The sequence below is a fragment of the Archocentrus centrarchus genome, chromosome 3 (genome assembly GCF_007364275.1).
Source record: "Archocentrus centrarchus isolate MPI-CPG fArcCen1 chromosome 3, fArcCen1, whole genome shotgun sequence".
NCBI lineage: Eukaryota > Metazoa > Chordata > Actinopteri > Cichliformes > Cichlidae > Archocentrus > Archocentrus centrarchus.
The window spans coordinates 8,650,995-8,670,132 of NC_044348.1; the positions used below are offsets into that span (position 1 = coordinate 8,650,995).

At 39.8% G+C, this 19,138-nt stretch overlaps 1 protein-coding gene across 1 annotated transcript in view; it reads right to left on the reverse strand.

Moving 5' to 3' along the window:
* Window positions 1–19,138, reverse strand: part of LOC115778393 (cyclin-dependent kinase-like 5) — a 50,044-nt gene that overhangs the window by 27,416 nt on the left and 3,490 nt on the right. The window contains exons 2-7 of the mRNA XM_030726495.1: window positions 18,557–18,591; window positions 3,915–3,960; window positions 3,686–3,822; window positions 3,151–3,271; window positions 2,782–2,841; window positions 1,757–1,847 (exon numbers count right to left, since the gene is read on the reverse strand). Of these exons, the coding sequence (XP_030582355.1) occupies window positions 1,757–1,847; window positions 2,782–2,841; window positions 3,151–3,271; window positions 3,686–3,822; window positions 3,915–3,960; window positions 18,557–18,591 (490 nt within the window). The remainder of the gene's footprint in view (window positions 1–1,756; window positions 1,848–2,781; window positions 2,842–3,150; window positions 3,272–3,685; window positions 3,823–3,914; window positions 3,961–18,556; window positions 18,592–19,138) is intronic.

Below are 19,138 nucleotides of genomic sequence, written 5' to 3' on the forward strand. Positions count from 1 at the left end.
GATGTGCAGCTGACAAATCTGCAGCAACCATGTGATGGTATCGTGTCAATATGGACCAAAATCTGTGAGGAATGTTTCCAGCACCTTGTTGAATCTGTGCCATGACAAATTCAGGCAGTTCTGGAAACAAAAGGGGAAAAAACACGGTACTAGTGAGGTATGCCTAATGGAATGGCCCACGAGTGTATGTTGGTACATATACAATTAAATAGGTCTCATACTGGCTCAGATACTCTAAAACCGTTTTTACTGGCCTCACTGTTTAAACCAATTAGAATGCTCTTCATTTTAGCTTGACACATTTGGGATCTCTGGAAAGTTAGTTTGGAATGAGCAGGGTTATAATAGTTTTGGATTTTACATTATAGTTTAGTTTTAGTTAGTTTTTACTTTTTTTTCTCTAATTCAGTTAGTTTTAATTAGTTTTCAGAGTGGTTTTGCTCGTTTTTATTAGTTTTTATTTTTGGTTTAATGCTTAGTTTTAGTTAGTTTCAGTTAGTTTCAGTATTAGTTTTAGTATTTTCATACCTGATCAGGTGCAAGATTCAAGGCGCAAAAGTGACTATTGTGTAATGAAAACTTGACAAAAGATACAGTTTAAAGAAATATATTCAACAACCAGCTGTTCACAAGACATGCTAAATGTGTGTAATATTAGGGACACACATGAACATCAACAGGGAGAAACAAAGAAAAACATGAACTCCCAAACTCAATAAATTCTACAATAAACTCCACAATAAACTTCAGCATCAGTGCAGCAGATTAATAACGCCTACATGTGGTGTTAAACAAAAACAAACTCTTTGAAGGAGTCAAAGCTCAAATCCAGCTGCATCCTGATGTTCTCACCACCTGAAGCTGCTTCTGTTTTGGAGCTAGCTTGGTTAGATGCTGCTAATTAAACCTGCAGGGTCTTTGCGGCCTCTGTACACAACCTACAGAAGTTGCCGACCTCATGTCCGCATTTATGCTTGTGTAGCTGGATTGTGTGTGTTATTACCTTGTGGTCGTGTGCAGGTGTTTGTACTCAAAGAACCTCCATACGGGACTCTGCCGCTTTCTCGGCAGACCGCAGCAATTACTCGGCGGACCAGCGCGGTGAGCGCACGCACATGCGCACTCACACAGTTGTCCTGTTGCGCTCCCAGCTTAAACTCCGAGAGCGGAAACAATGATTTCATATCAATCCACAAGGCTTAAAATGAAAGTCAGTTTATCGATAATTTCAGTTAGTTTTAGTTAGTTTTGTAAACTCACAATTCAGTTTTAATTAGTTATCGTTTTTTTCCTTTTAATTATAGTTTTTATTTATTTCAGTTAACGACAATGTTTTTTCAATTTCAGTTTTCGTTATTTCGTTCGTTTTCGTTAACTATAATAACCCTGGGAATGAGAAACACTCTCTATTTATAGTTTCTTTGGCATAATAATAAAACGTTTTTACTATAACTTTCTTTCATTTACTCGACAGGCTGGAGGCACAAGCTGATACATAAAACATACAGCGTAAAAATAATTATAGTGAGTTAATCCGGTGGTGTGGTGGTTAGCACTGCTGCCTCCCAGCAAGAAGGTCCTGGCTTCAAATCCATTACCAGGACCTTTCTGTACAGAGTTTGCATGTTCTCCCTGTGTTTGTGGGTTTCCTCCCACAGTCCAAAGACATGCAGTTAGTGGGGTTCAGTAGTGATTCTAAATTGGCTCTAAGTACAGATATCAGCATGCACACACAGATCCACACACAAGAACTCACCCCAGCAGCAGCTCAGGTGAGCGGTACCACCTTGTGGCCACATACTCAGTGTAGTTGGCATCTGTTCCTTCAGACAGGTTACGAGCAAAACCTGAGCCAGAGTAACAGATCTTTAATAAATCACATAGACCTGATTCTGTATGTTACACAGCCACCACATGAAGTGTGATAATATGCAGACAATTTAGCGTCTTTAAATGGTCAATTAATACAAATAAAGGACACTTAGTGTTCAAATAATTTGGACAGCTTCAGTAACAACATGGTCTTCCCATGTGATCACACTAATTAGTTATGTCACTGCAGGCGGTTGGAGACTGTGCTTTAGAAAAGTGGTGTACAGAGAGTCAGTTTTAATCATAAAAAGTCACAATAAACAGAATGCCAGCTCCAACAGTGAATAACAAACAAATCTCACCCCAGCTGACTAAATAGCATTGCATTAGCCAATTATGCAAAGCTAACTGACCATGTGATTCTGGTAATCCTCATGCAAATGTAGGATACACACCTAGGAAACTGTAAAATGGCAAAGGTATGCCATGTAGGTGCAATTTATTAGTGTTTTACAGAGAAAGCAGGCGCTTAATAAATCCGACTTCTTTGAAATATACAGTACCTTTGGCAGATTAATTGTGTTAACAACCACCAGGCTGCATTTTATAATGCTAGCTGGCCGCTTCCCAAATGGCAGAATTGATCCTTCTGATACACAGCTTACAAGGTGACAAATTAATGGTGGGATTTTTCACACTGAACTAAGCCCAAGAAACCAAACCGGGCACAATGCAATCACAGAGATAACTGCAAAACTCACAAATAATCACGATCAGTCTGCACACACAAAAGAACTGCAGAAAGTGATTCACTGTGTTAAAGAATTTGCTTGATTTTAAAAGCAGTCATTATTATTACTTGAGCAGTGAAATGTGCATAGTCTGGAGGTTTTTCCTGCATTGCGCACGGACTCTAAATCTGAACAATACAGACCATACAGCTGCTGTAAAGGACAGAAGAAGACTCACCAAAGTCACAAAGTTTGAGAACATCCTCAGAGCTGATAAGGAGGTTCTCTGGCTTAATATCTGGACGAAAAATGCAAAAAAAAAAAAAAAAAAATTCATTAACAACATGCTTCAGACATTGCTCCACCATATGATTACATAATATGAATACAACATTACAATCTACATCTTTTGCAGAGAGTTAAAGGTCTACTTCAGCTTCAGTTTCCTCCTGTGACATGTTTTTTCTTAGAAAATTATACTTGATGTGAGAAAAGACTCAGCAATGTAACTTATGTGTGCACCAGAAGAAAGGTACAAAGTGTGATTTTCAGATGTGACATCAGACCATGTGACACTGAAATGCAGACATAAAGATCATTTCCTCACCTCTATGCACAATCTCATTCTTGTGACACCAGTTGATGGCTTTGATGAGCTGATAAATGTAGCTGCGGACTTTATCAGGTGGTGCACCATTGGGCATTTCCTCTAATAGCTCCAGCATATTCTGCCAACCACAAGAAATTCCCCTTTAGAAAGAGCACTGCTGTTCAGCTGCAGCCTGGTGAAAGTGTGCTCTAAAAATATGAATGGTGTTAACCTTTAATTTCGTTTTTTCTTTTAACCCTGACAGGGGGTGAGAGGGGACACCATGCTAAATGACTAGAGTACAGTATGAAAATAAAACCTGTCATAAAATAAACACTTGGCCGAGTACCCTGGCAACACAGTGGGGAATACCATTACTCACCAACAGCATAGTTCATATGTTGCCATGGTGACACTTTTTAATGCTTAAGTGAGCAGTCTCAACATCCTGAAACTTAGAAGTAGGCTAGGAATCTAGATACAGCCAAGCAGAGAAGAGGAATGTGTGCATAGCATGCAGGCAAAGTCAAAAAATAATCATCACTGAACTGACCCTCTCAACATATTCAAAGACGAGGTAGAGCTTCCCCCGCCTGCGAAAAGCCTCCTTCAGTTCCACGATGTTGTCCTGCTTCAGTGTCCGAAGCATCTTCAGCTCCCGAAGAGTGGTCTCCTTGACCTCCTCATTTTCTGAGTGGAAATTAAAGAGGCAGCAATTATGCAACAGCTCTTCCTTTCCTCTTCCTCTTCTCTTACCCTTACTTCCTGCCACCTCTACTCACCTTCACTGTCTTTGAACTTCTTAATTGCCACCAGCTCATTGGTTTCCTGTGAAGACATGAGGATCAACGTAAAATAAAAGCTCTTACTGGGCCAAACGAAGGGCTCAACAATTAGATGTATACACAGACCATTGAGATCAAAGTAGAAGTAAGAAATAGAAGGCATCTGCAGAACAAAAAAGGTAAAAAGAAACACAGAGGACATTAAAATTCCATTCCTGCCCACTCTTAACATTAAGAAGGAAAAGTTGTTGTGGCAGTGCCAACACAAGAGCGACGCTGTTGCTCTCATTTCAATTATTTTACCACAGGGCTCTCATGTGCACATACATGCATGCACACACGCGCGCCCGCATGCACTATCACACGTTCGCACACACACAGGCACATGCACACATGCACAGAGGCATAAAAAACAGCACTTCTTTGGTGTAGCTAAAATGCTCTTAGGCCTCCTTTGGCTTCTTGCAGGTTTCGTGATTGACCTTGCTGAATTTTACAACACAATCACAGAGATTTGTGCTGCTGCTCGACTGCTATGGTCCAGCAACAGCACATTAAATAGCAGCCCCTTTAGCAAACAGTGCAAACGGATGGACCCTCAGTAACCCAGATAGACCCGCAATCTATAGCATATGGATTCCTTTTTTTCAGTCCATGTTATATGGACTGAGGGACAGTTGTGGATGGAAAATGCATCATGTTAGGATTTTTCAGAGGTAAAAGGTGTGTAACCGTCCCTTTTAATGGTAGGTGAAATTTCCCTTCATACAATATTATTGCAGGCCTGTACTGTGGCACCATGACCTTTTTCACTGAAAATTTAATATGGTTAATGGACTGGTTCTTATATAGTGCCTTTCTACTCACCAGGGTTATTATAGTTAACGAAAACGAACGAAATAACGAAAACTGAAATTGAAAAAACATTGTCGTTAACTGAAATAAATAAAAACTATAATTAAAAGGAAAAAACGATAACTAATTAAAACTGAATTGTGAGTTTACAAAACTAACTAAAACTAACTGAAATTATCGATAAACTGACTTTCATTTTAAGCCTTGTGGATTGATATGAAATCATTGTTTCCGCTCTCGGAGTTTAAGCTGGGAGCGCCACAGGACAACTGTGTGTGTGAGTGCGCATGTGCGTGCGCTCACCGCGCTGGTCCGCAAAGTAATTGCTGCGGTCTGCCGAGAAAGCGGCAGAGTCCCGTATGGAGGTTCTTTGAGTACAAACACCTGCACACGACCACAAGGTAATTAACATACACAATCCAGCTACACAAGCATAAATGCGGACATGAGGTCGACAACTTCCGTAGGTTGTGTACAGAGGCCGCAAAGACCCTGCATGTTTAATTAGCGAGCATCTAACCAAGCTAGCTCCAAAACAGAAGCAGCTTCAGGTGGTGAGAACATCAGGATGCAGCTGGATTTGAGCTTTGACTCCTTCAAAGAGTTTGTTTTTGTTTAACACCACATGTAGGCGTTATTAATCTGCTGCACTGATGCTGAAGTTTATTGTGGAGTTTATTGTAGAATTTATTGAGTTTGGGAGTTCATGTTTTTCTTTGTTTCTCCCTGTTGATGTTCATGTGTGTCCTTAATATTACACAAATTTAGCATGTCTTGTGAACAGTTGGTTGTTGACTATATTTCTTTAAACTGTATCTTTTGTCAAGTTTTCATTACACAATAGTCACTTTTGCGCCTTGAATCTTGCACCTGATCAGGTATGAAAATACTAAAACTAATACTGAAACTAACTGAAACTAACTAAAACTAAGCATGAAACCAAAAATAAAAACTAATAAAAACGAGCAAAACCACTCTGAAAACTAATTAAAACTAACTGAATTAGAGAGAAAAAAGTAAAAACTAACTAAAACTAAACTATAATGTAAAATCCAAAACTATTATAACCCTGCTACTCACTGTATACAACATGTTTCATTCACACACATTCATACAAGAACTTTTTCAACATCTAAGTACTTTCTATCTAACATTCACACTCTGATGAACACATCAGGAGCAACTTGGGTTTCAGTATCTTGCCCAAGTGTCTGTGTGTCTGGGTGTCTTGGGTGTCTAATGGTTCTTGGACTGGGGACTGCAGCTGCCATTTTGTGATGTCTGTGTGCAGGCCCTGGTTGTTAGCGATGGGGGCTTGGGTAGATGCTCTTATTGTTTGGGGGTGTGGGGGCTGGGGTGCCTGTGGTGGTGGGTGCTGACCCCTGGCCAGGTGGCTGGCCCCCTCTGTGGGGGTCAGGGTGTGGGATCTGGCACCCTGGTGCCCTGGTGCATGGGATTGCCTATTTCCTGGTGGGGTGTGCTGGGGGGGGTCTGAGCCCCCTTGGGCGCACCATCATGCGGGATGGGTTGGCCCTGGTTGTCTAGGGTGCCCGCAGATTGTGTGTGTGTGTGTGTGGGGGGGTGCTCAGATGAGGGAGTGGCCGTTTCCCGCGGGGGACCAGCGCATGTGTGTGTGATGTTTGTTGTCTTTTATGTGTGTGTGTTTGTGTGTGTGTGTGTGTGTGTTGTGTGTGTGTGGTTCCATTTGCATCATGTTTGTCTGCGGTGTGGGTGGGGGGTGGGGGGGGGGGGGTGCTGGCCTTGAGTGCAGTGGGGCTCTGAGGTGTGTTATATATTTTTATACATTCTCTTTTATTTTCTATATATGCTCATCGTCTCTGGCTCGCTGAGGCTCTTGCTCTTTGGCCATGGGAGCTCCTTCCTCCTCTGGGGTGTGTGTGTGTGCGGTTATCATCGGGATGTGTGGCCGCAGGTCTTCTGAGCTCCTGGTGGGCTGTGGATGGCCCGGGTTTCCTGGGTCTTTCCCTATTTACCTCTAGATCCCAGGGGGTGTTGCTGCGGCTTATCACCCTTATTATTGAGTATGTTTCAAGACAGAGTCACGCACAGGCATACATTACAACATAACACAGCAAAATTGTGTGTATGTGTGTGTATGTATATATGTCAGTGTGTTCATGTGTGTGTATCTAGCTCTGTCCCCTTATTTCTTCTGTTTTCTCCCCTCTCTCTTCTTCTCTTACTCTTGCCTTCCTGCCTGTCAGACCTGTCCGTCATATTCTGTGAACAATAATCAAAATGAATGAATAAATTAAAGAAAAAGACAAACATTAACAAGAGTACTCTATAGAGAACCTATAGAGCTCTTCTTGTAAAAGCAAGTATGTTTGGTACAACAATGCATTCGGATCATTACTGACTGTGAAAACTGCCAGACATGACAGGCTAAAAAAAAAAAATAATAAGCATCTTGTCCAAGGAATTGAACCACCAGCCTTCCAATTAGTAGAAAACCTGCCTACATCCTTAACCACCCAATATCAGACTTACTTCACTAAAAAAAAGCAGTAATTTTAGGACTAAGTGGAATCTCCATGTTTCTAAACCACAGTCCTTTTAACTGCATGCATGTTAAAGGTAAGATACCAGTGATGTCTCTCAACATGTGCTATATCATATAAAATTATAGACAGCAACTGTTACACGCGTGTCACAACATAAAACAAACAAAGAAGGACATGTCTTTGCTATCACGATATTGTTTGCCTATTGTGTTAATGTTATACTCTGAGGCTCTGTTGGGTGAAGATAGCAGACCAGTGGGAATTACAACATACTTTTCAGTGTCCTTGGCTGCTCTTATGTTCCTCTATTGTCCTTTTGTTTTCAGTGGGATAGGCAACAGAATCAGTCTCAGTGTTGGAAAGAGCAGCGCGATGATGAGCTACACGTCATTTGCAGTGCTTCTGCTCACACAAACAAATTGTTTGACTGCGTCTGTGTTTTTAAATACAAAGTTGTCTGTTTAGAGATTTTCACATGAGAGACAAATGAAATAAAACAACAAGGATTTAGAGCTCTGACAGCACTTAATCCTGAGAGTAAAGTCAGAGATTTTAGCCAAGGGGAAAAAAAATGTGAAGCGCAAACTGGGAGCTTTACAGTGTTTACCAGACAGACAAAAACACACACACCAGCAGCTATGCAGCGTATGGGTCATTTCAAGCTCTGTAAGCAGCAATATCTAAAGCTCTGATGATACTTTTGCTCGTGCGTGGTCTCTCTGACCGCCACCGATTTACCTTTGGAACCACGGTTAGGTCAGCATACCCAAAAATAGCCTCAGCAATGCTATTTTTTATTTATTTACTTATTTTGGCTGATGTGAATAAGTCACAAAACTGCAAAGCTTAAACATAACTAACTATAAACTTGATCAAAAAGGAAGGTTTTAAGCCTAATCTTAAAAATAGAGAGGGTGTCTGTCTCCTGAATCCAAATTGGGAGCTGGTTCCACAGAAGAGGGGCCTGAAAGCTGAAGGCTCTGCCTCCCCATCTACTCTTAAGTATCCTAGGAACCACAAGTAAGCCAGCAGTCTGAGAGCAAAGTGCTCTATTGGGGTGATATGAGGTCTTTAACATAAGATTGGGCCTGATTATTCAAGACCTTGTATGTGAGGAGAAGGATTTTAAATTCAATTCTGGATTTAACAGGCAGTCAGTGAAGAGAAGTCACTGCCACAGTGCCACTGGAAACCTCCCATGGAGAAGAATGTTGGAAGCTAAAATTGAGGATAAGATGTACAAGATATCCATAACTAAACAAAGGCTTACACCACTGACTACTAGACTGAAGGTAAGTAGAGGTCAAGAGAACAAGTAGCCCATTTTCCAAAGACACATCCAGCCACAGAGGCAAATACTATAAGACCAGGCAGGCCAGCCTAAGCACTGCCTGGACTGCCCACAAGAAAGCCTGCAACTCAGTGACCCTAATATGTAGTGCTTGGCTGTATACAAGATTAACAGTGCACTGATAACCTTCATCAAAAACTGAATGCAGCTGTGGAAGACAATAACTCCATGCCAGTCACACAAGTCACCATCAGGTGCAGCATATACCAAGGTGATACACTGTCCCTGCTGCTTTGCTGCATAGGCCTCAACCCCCTCAGCCAGCTCATCGCAGCAAGTGGTTACAGATACACATTCAGGAGTGGAATGACCATCTGCCACCTCCTGCACATGGATGGCATCAAGCTGTATGCCAGGAGCAAGTGAGACACTGACTCACTGATACATCTCATTAGGATCTACAGCGAGGACATCAGGATATCATTTGGACAGGATAAGTGTTGCCAAAAGGACGGCAAAGAGTGGGAAGGTGATCTAGACTGTCTATGCTTTGTTTCACCTTCAAAATCAGACTCTAAGCAAACCGTGTCCTTCATAATAAAAGCTTGCAAATATTAAAGCCACTTATTGTGGGCTATAAATGGTGCTTCTTTATATAATGAACTGTTGTGTGGCTGCCCTGGTGTCCTAGTGCCCTTTTATGACTCTCAGTGTGAATGTGTTTAAATGTTTTGGCCTTCCAAAATAAAGCCCACTCAATAATCAGAATGTTAACATGTTTCTAGCTGTCACTTTCACACTTAGATACTTGGTGACTGCTGAACAACAGCTACACTTAGTTTCACTTTGTGAGAAAGATTAGCCAAATAGTACTAGGTTGTCAAAATAAAAGCTTGCAAATATTAAAGCTGCTTTTCAGGGTTTATGAAAAGAGGTTTTTATGTATAATTCACTATCTCCAGGGTGCATCATTGGCTCAATTTATGACTATTATTGTATGAACAGGATACCTGTGAAATTCCTTTCATATTAAAATGACAATTCTACACCAGTTTCTTTATCTAGGTTTTTATTTATTTGTTTGATTTTACTAAATTTCTTACAGCTTCCCCAAAGCTTTTATTTGGTTAGCTCATATTTATGCTGACATCGCAACGGGCAGCAAGTGCATTTTACATATTCAAAATTTCTTTAGAAATTTTCTAGTTCTTCTTCTTCTATTTTCAAATTGCATTGAAAAGTGAAAAAAACACAAAGATTTTTTTAAACTGAGAAAATCAAACTCCATGTGGGAATCTGTAACCAGTAAATGTTTGGTGCTTTAATGTGACAAACCACTTAAACAAATAATCAATTATCAAAGAGTCACTGATGAATTTTCCACTGATCGCCTACCAGTTATTAATTAACAGGTCCTCTCAGCCCTCCAGCACTGTGCTGAGATACTGTATAGGCACCAGGAAACACTGGCTGTGTAGGTTGTGCTATTGTCACTCCAAAAACACAAATTCAAGATAACACAAGCTTCTATGCACACACCCACATACGCTAATAAAAACACTTGCATAAAGTGGCAGAACATTGCACAAACACTGGCACACATTCACTACACTAATTAAATGTTCCATCAGACGCATACTGTGAGGTGAAGCATATATAATTTACACAGGAACATGCATTTAAAATGCATTTAACTTCTTTCTTGTACAGTTACTGTGTCACCAGGTAAGGTTTTAGCCCAGTGCACACAGACTCCAGCCTTGATTATACACAGGTCTGCTGTAGACTCCTAACAGGGTGACCCATTTACCATCAGCCTCTTCTCCCTATTCCATACATTCCTCTGCACCTCCTTCCTTCTCTCCATCACATACACACACACACACACACACACACACACACACACACACACACACACACACACACACACACACAAACATTGCTTCTGTAGCTCTCTCCCTCAGCTACCCTTTTCTCTTTTGCCCTGCTTCCAGCTGAGAAAAGTAAAAATATCTGCTCTCTTGCACCAAAGCTAAAAAAGCTTTTATTGCAATGGTCTGAATCTTTGGCTCTAAGTGTGTCTGAAAATGAATCCCTACACCGTTATAGCTCTACACTATTATAAATATGTCGCATGTCACTTCTTAGTAACCCAGAGAAACAGAAGCAATACCCAGTTCAGCATACCCACACTTTGACAGCTGGTATTTAATTTTTTTATGGAGAGATTTGGAGATTTGCTGAAAAGAACAAATCCATGGTCCAATGAACTCAAAAAAGTCTGTGACGCAAAAAAAATTATGAATTCTAAAGATATGCTGTGTTATTAGCTGTTCTATTTGTGCTATGCAAACATGGAAAAATCACTGATGTTGTGCCACAGGGGGTTTTGTGAAGTGCACGCACAAACACAGTCAATTCATGGAATTAAGACAGGTCATGTTTTGAAACCATGGACATAATAATGTAATATTACATTAATAATAATGTAAAGACTGACTGTGGGCAGGTAGTGCATTGTGGTTTTATGAGAGCTTTGCTGTTTAGAAAGGCTGCCAATGAGGAGTCCATGAAAGCAATGAGACTTAACAGCTGAATGAATGTGCTGATGGTATAAGTAAAGCATTAGCTAAGTTTGGTGGTATTTTCACCTCTGCATGTTAAGTTGGGAGCTCCAGGGTGTGTTTAGCAATCGCTAGATGACAGACTGAAAACCTGTTTTCCTTTAAGGCATAAAGTTAGCCTTCTAGCTACCTAACAATACATCCAGAAGTCTGGGTTTCATTTACAATCTGCAAAGCCTAAAAGCCTCTTTATATAAACTCTATGCCTTTTTTTGTTAAGATCACATGTTTTATACCACTTTGACCAAAAAATGCATTATATAAGGCTTGAAATTTAAAAGTCTTTATAGTCACTAGAGTGCTCTGGATGGATTTTTATGCATATATTTCATTAAAATTTAATGATTGAGAAGCCTTTTAATTGTGGCCTAGTAATCAATATAGTATGATAAAGCTTAGAGAGTAAAGGTTACCATCTAATGGTGTCTGTTCTCCTGCTCTGTCTCTCAGGTGTCTTTCCTGGTTGCTCACTCTGTGTTTCAGTAAAATACATATAATAATACACACAGTATCAATAACCAGTGGAAAGCAATTTACTAAAAGACATATTTTAATTACCATTTTAGGAAAAAAAAAACGACTGGGTGCAATCTACTGACTTTGCTGCAGCATTTCTTTATGTTTAGACGTATTAGTACTCTGGAATGTAGCCAGAAACCAGAAGAATGCACCCCTGACGCTCCTCTGTGCCATTAAAATTCACAAAAATGACACAAATGAAGTTTACTGATAGGCAAAGGTTTCTCTCACAAATGCAGCACTTATCTTTAGAACACAAAGACCTTACAGAGGGCATAAAAACGTAAGCCTTCCCCCCACAACAGGCCAATATGTTTGAAAGATGAGGCATTGTCCAAATTCACATTCGGTCGTGTCCTGCATTTTGATACATCTGGTATCCAGCTTCTCTTTTATCTGTTTCTCTTTGAATTTCAACTTCCTGCCTAACCACTGTGTTCTTAATGTCATTTTGTTCATGTCTCAGAATGCACATGTATGTATATTTAAAATGTCACTCGTTGTATTTAATTTATGACTTTTTTCTTTTTCAATTTTATGAAGCACAGAATATAAATGACTTCAGAATGATAGGACCTATATTGAAGGAAACATGCTCAAACTGTGTGGCATGCTGGAAAATGGACTTCAGGGAAAACACTAAGCATCCAAAGGACTCCCTAAAATCTCTGCTGTTAGCAATTCAATTGTCAAACATTCAATTTTCTAGCTATAAATGAAATCACAAAATAGCCATAAGACTCTATTGTGTGCACTGGAGAGCAACATATTGCTCAAACAGTATATATATAAAAAAAAAACACTAATTATAAAAATATAGAACCCAAACACAAAAGGAGGTCAAATAACTTCCAGATGTCACTGAACAGATGGCAATTTCAATGTTTCCACATGTTAAAGAGTAAATATATTTAAAGACAATGTACATTGTAGCTTCTTTAATGTTTATATTAAAGAAAGCCCAGAAAATTTACTTACTTTCATCAGGCACAACGTGGGTTAATCTATTTTATATGTAAACTGCATCAATACTTAGAATCAAAAAGGGCCCCATTTTTGCTCTCATTGTGATTAAACTCTTTGTTAATGTCTATTTATTAATGAAGGCCTAAATACAGGTGCTCAAAATATTTGCAGTAATCCACCATTAACCCCATTCCTCTTTGACCGAGGCAGAATACCGGTATGTGCGTGTGTGTGTGTGTGTGTGTGTGTGTGTGTGTGTGTGTGTGTTTCATTCATAACAGATGTTTTACATTCACAGATGTTTTATATTCCAAGATTGCTTCCATGTTTATCCACTAATGTGCGTGATCAGCTGTATTATTTGTAACTTTCCAACTATTTTATTTCTGCTTTCTAAAACATCAGTGCTCCATACGGCATGCTGGCAGTCAACTTGCATAAGACTGATTCAAAAACCTGGGAAAGCCCTGAATAACGCTAGATCAATAAATAGATACAATACAAAAAAATCTGAAAGGATGAATGGAAAACCTTAGGCTATCAATCCGAACCCCTATGTGCAACACTTCCCAATGGGCTGTCTGGTCATTATCCTCCACCACATGAAACGGGTGAGATGTATTGGAAAAGACTGCATTGTGAATCTTAGGGTCTAATAAATAAAAGTGCTGGAAAAATAATCACATTAATTAGAAGTCTCCTGAGTGAAAGTCACGTTTTCTAAACATCAATCTCATCAGTCTTTGGCACATAAAAGACATTTCTTTGAAACCATCTAGAAGGTTTTTTCTTCCCACTTTCTCGAGAAGCACTTCAAGACATTAGTTATTTATAAATTATTATAAATGAATAACTAGTGGTAGTGAATTAAGTACTATGAAACACAATTATCATTCATAACAAATTATAGTCACTGTTGGAATTAACAGTAACAACATTTGCTCAAGTATTGCAAGGTTTTTGAGTTGTACTTCATTTGAATTATTTTATTTTATGCTACTGCTTTATTTAAACTACAATTGTAGACAAAGGTTTACTCATCATGGGCATGAATGTTACTGTAATTTTGGGCTCTTAATGATTTCTTGGAACTGTTCTTTTTCCAGGGTGGAATGATTATACAGCATATATTTTTAATGACTTTAAAAAACAAGAATTTGGTTTGTGAGTTTGAATTTATTTTGGAGTTTTGCCAATCCACACAGGGTCAAAAGTATACATACAGGCTTAAATATATACATACAACCCCACTAATATTTGGTTAAATGTCCCTTAGCAAGTTGCACCTCTACCAGACACTTTTGGTAGCCATCAACAATCTTCTGGCATAATTCCAGCTGGATATCTGACCACTCCTCTTGACAGAATTGGTAGAGTTCATTTTAACTAGTTGGTTTCCTGACACAGACCAGGCTTGAGGTTGGAGCATTTTAGAAGCTTAATGTTAACCTGCTTTATCCATTCAGAACCAGTTTTGATGTGTGTTTAGCATCATTGTCATGTTGGAATTCCCAGTTTTGTCTGGGAAGCTGAAGAATTTGTAGGTAGACCTCCTTCTTTATTATTCAATCCACTTTGAACAATGGACCAGCACTGGCAGCAAAACAGCCATAACAGTTGGTAAAGTGTTCTTAAGGTTATGTACAGTTGTTTGAACTGATGGTCTTGGAATCTGCAGCTGTTTAGAAATGACTCCAACAGACCTTCCCAATTTGAATAAATCTACAGCTCTCTTTCTTAGATCTTCACTGAGTTCCTTGGGATTTCCCATTGTTCTGAGTACTGGTCTGTCTAATAAGTGCTGTCAAATAAACCCTTTTTATGCTGGCAAAGAGAAACTACCAGTAGTAGTCAATCATGATCACTAATGAGAAGTTAATAGGCCTTGGTCTTGTCAAGTAAAAAGACAGTATAGAACATTCAGCACCACTTATTGAAGATTTAAGTGAGTGTATGTATATGTTTGAGCCTGTATGTATACTGTTGTCCTTGTGTGGATTAGAGAGAAAAAAAAAAAGAAAAACTTGCTTTTTTTAAGGTCATTAACGATGCATGCCATACAATCATTCCACCCTGGAAAAAAAATCAAAAGCCCAAAATTTCCATGACATTCATGCCCATGATGAGTGGCTGTAAATGTCTTCCCATAACTGTACATTGATTTGTACTTTAAACTCTGCTTGTTCTCTGTGCTAACGGAAAACAAAAAGAACTGTGCTGAAAGAACACCCGCGATGCCAAACCACAGAAATGCGTGGAGGCCTTTTGAATCTGACACATTAAAATGTCGATAAAGGTGACCGACTGCCCTCGTTTAATATGGCCACTAGAGCAAACTGACTGAGCCTGCTAGCTGACTACTTGTTATGTAGAGAGCTTTGGACTGTGTAGCAATAATCATCATGCATGTTTACCTAACGTCACACTGTGTGGGCTGAGTCCAATTAAATCTATAGAATGCAATATCCTTGTGAGGCGTGTCATCTATTCCAATGAATGGGTGGTGAATTTCAGTATTATTACTACTACTACTACTATTACTACTACTACTAATAATAATGATAATAAAAAAATGAAAAATAAAAGCATTGCATTATGATGCAACTGCACAACTCATCAGTTCAGTCCATAGAGTCCAAACAGCTGAGCTCTAAACACACGATGGGATTATGAGAAAGGAAAGTTTTGACCTGGCAAGGAAGAAATATGTTTTATTCCTAACATTTATTCAAATATTACAAAACTGGCTCCTTGTATTCTACCTCATTTCATTTTGACCAGCTGGTGTGCATATAGGAGTCTTATTAGAAGTCACACTGTGAACATCTGTAATTCTACTGCAGGCAGTCTTTGGTTGCCGTGTCACTGGTGTTTCATAGAGGAATTTTTGTTTCATTAAATTTGGACTGAAGTCAAAAATTTCAACAGTGTGAAACCTTTGAGCTTTGCTTGAGCATTGCAAGTCAAAAAGATAAAAAAAAAATATATATATATCATTTAGTAACTTTAATTTGCAATGTTGTCACATGTTGAGAACATTCATTTGCCTCACAAACAGACTGCAGAGAAACAAGTAACAGGACCATATAACAGCTAAAGTTAAGCTAGAGACAATTACACAAAGTAAGACGTGGCTGGACGAGTCACACCTGCAGGCCTTTCATTCATGCATGTAGAGTATATTAATGACATCCATTTAAATACTTAAAGAGCCACCACTAGAATTCAGCGTGATCCAACGACATTTGTCAGAGAACGTTCAGATTCATGCTTACAGTGTTACACAGTGAGTAAGCACCAAGTGAGTGATTCATATGAGTGTGCACATGTGCAAGTGGTGACATTAAAGTTTCTAATCGCCCTTTAAGGAAGTTGAAATCATTCTTTCACTCTGAAGGGATTCCCTGTCTACTCACCTTTCCCATCATCTGGTAAATAAATCACTTTGATGATGACTAGCATGATAAACTAGATGGTGAACATGGGGAAAATTACACTTGCTTGGCATTGTACGCATAACTATGTTAGCATAAATAAAGGTTAGCCTCACAGCTCTGAGATGTGCTTTTGGTGAGGCTGCAAATGTTGGTGCATGTGAGGTAAATTATGCCATCTGCCAATGAGCACAGTGGTCTGTAGCTCAAAATTTTTGTGACCATGCACACTGTCTGCAAAACAAATGGAGCAACTGTGGGTGTGTCAGTTTTGTGCATTATTATAGGGATCAGAATGTTCACAACTAAGGCGATGCATCAATAATATTCTGTATGAAACAGTACATCTTTTCTTTATGAAGTTAATTACACCTGTAAGTCTAAGCTGTGCTTATACAGCTTGTCTGCCTAGAGTAAGCTGCAGAACCTGGTTGTTAAAACCCTTCTAGACAATGATCAACTGTAAGTAAAGTAGAAATGTTAAGGAACCACAGCAACTCAGCCACAAAATTTTAGACCCCATAAAGTTACAGAGCGGGGTCACCAAGTGCTGAAGCACAAAAACTGTAAGCTGGGAGCTTCGTGGCATGGGTTTCCAAGGCCAAGCAGCTACTGCAGGTGTAACGTGTAGGTGGCACAGCACTTTTGTTCAAATAGTATATTGACTTGGATGGAAGCCTGTTTCCCAAGCAAAGGGTTTCCTCCAGAGGTCTCGATACAAAGGCAAACTTGTACGGGAATTCAGGGAGACAAGATCAGCTCATCATCCATTTTCCCCTCTGTGTCTGCTAGAGGCCTCATTTCTCCAGGCCACACGGGCATTTGTCAGAGCATACCGTGGTCAACGTTTAAATAACTAGGACTTTAATTATTGGTTGAACATTAATTTCTAGCTGTGCACAGTGCAGCAATAAACCTTTGATGCATAGCAGAAGCCACTGGAAATATTTGGTTTAGGTAGGCAGCAGAGTTATTGTGTCCTGTATGAAATGCCTGTTACTCTTGCTTAGTTACTGCCAGAAAACTGTTTTTGTACTGAAAATGTAATTATATTAAACATGATAAAAACACCATTATTGCATGCTTTTACCGTATTTTCCGGAGTATAAGTCGCACTTTTTTTCATAGTTTGGCTGGGGGTGCGACCTATACTCCGGAGCGACGTATATGTGACATTTATAACACATGAACCAAAATACTCCAGCCACTTGACATCTCCGTGAACTGCAGCTTTAAGGCAGTCTTGCGTAACCTGTGGGCGCAGTGGATGATGGATGGAGAGCACAGCTTAACGGCAACTGGGAGAATGCGCCACCCAACTTTCCTGGAAGTCATTGGATGGATCAAGAAAACATGGGCTTCAGTGACAAACCATCCTGTTGGGATTCAGAAAGGCTGGAATAATTGGAACTGCAGCTGACGACAAGTCTGACTAACGCGACACAGAAGAGGAAGCGGCGCTTCGTCTACGGAGTGTACGGAATTGTTTAGAAGTGACACCGAGGATGAAGAATTCAATGGATTGATGGTTTGGTTAACTTGTTAGTATGTTCTTTATGCTATGGTTATCTGAATAACTTAATGTTACGTTAACATACTGTAGCGATTCTCTTAGTTAGAGAGCGTGTTGATGTTGTGGGATTTCGGACTGTTCGGGAGGTTCGTGAAGGCAGCATGGAGAGAGAGAAAAAGACCGAGAGCTTGCCTGTGTGTGTGTGTTGCTGTTCCGCTGTTGTAGTTGTGGTTGGCGTGGCTGTGGCCTACAGCAGCCGTTTTTCTGTTAATAAAGACGACCTTTGTTGTGAATATCGCCGACTTTGGAAGTGTGTTTACAACGTTACAATACCGAACACGTGTTCGTTGTGCATCATGTAGCTGAATGTGCTACGTTAGCATAACGTAGGTGTAACCGTGTTCGTCCTGTTCTTTAATCCATTATTATTTTAAATTGCCGTTCAAGATGGAATTTGTGCTCTGAGTCTCGGATTCTATCAACCCCCCCCCCCCCCCCCCCCCCTAACCCTAACCCCCCCCCCCCCCCCCCCCCCCAAAAAGTGCGACTTATAGTCCAGTGCGACCTATATATGTTTTTTTCTTCTTTATTATGCATTTTTTGGCTGGTGCGACCTATACTCCGGAGCGACGTATAGTCCGAAAAATACGGTACATCAGGCTAATATATGGTAGCTAACATTAGGGACAAAATAGGTCACTGTTGGCATTGTAGTTTTCTGAGATATGCAGTACTTAAACCATATAAGAAAAAAAATACCACTTATATTTCTTTGAATCTTTGCCATTGTCTGATTCTTTTAAGTGAACATGTACCACCATACAAACACTTCACATCACAATAAAGCAAACCAAGCATACCGTTCTGCAAAAGACTATAAGACTTTCCGAGTAATCAGAAATGCTATCTTACCTTATGCCTGCACTTAAGCACCACTCCATATGCTCCTGGACAACGAGAAATAGACAGAAAGATACAAAAGATCAATAAGGAAGTGAGGCTGGGATGTGTTGTTAAGTTTTAGCATCTTAATTATGTTTCGACCTCCAAACCTTAAACAGACAGGTTCATGAAAAAGAAGTACAGTAGGTGAGAACCACCAGAGAAACAACAGTTAATAGGTGAGGCGGAGGCATCCATACTCACTCTCCCACACACTCAGCACACACTCACAGCTATACCTTTCACAAGTAATACACACACGTACACTGTGTCCCTGTTTCTGTCTTTGCTAAGACAGGCGATTGTGTCCATTTAACAAAACTCGGATGACTGCTGATGTTTCAGAAGCCGAATCTCTGGCTCTGTCTTGCAAAGATGTCAGATAGGCTTGCATTTTCTAAAGTTAATTGTTTTCCACATTTCCAAACTGCTTTTGTTGCTGTTCAGATCACATATGCAGCGTAATAGGTTAGATAATGCTTGTCTTTCTGCCAGAATCTGGCAATGTTTTTGTGGCAATGGCCTGATTTCTGTGCAGGGTTTTGGAGGTTT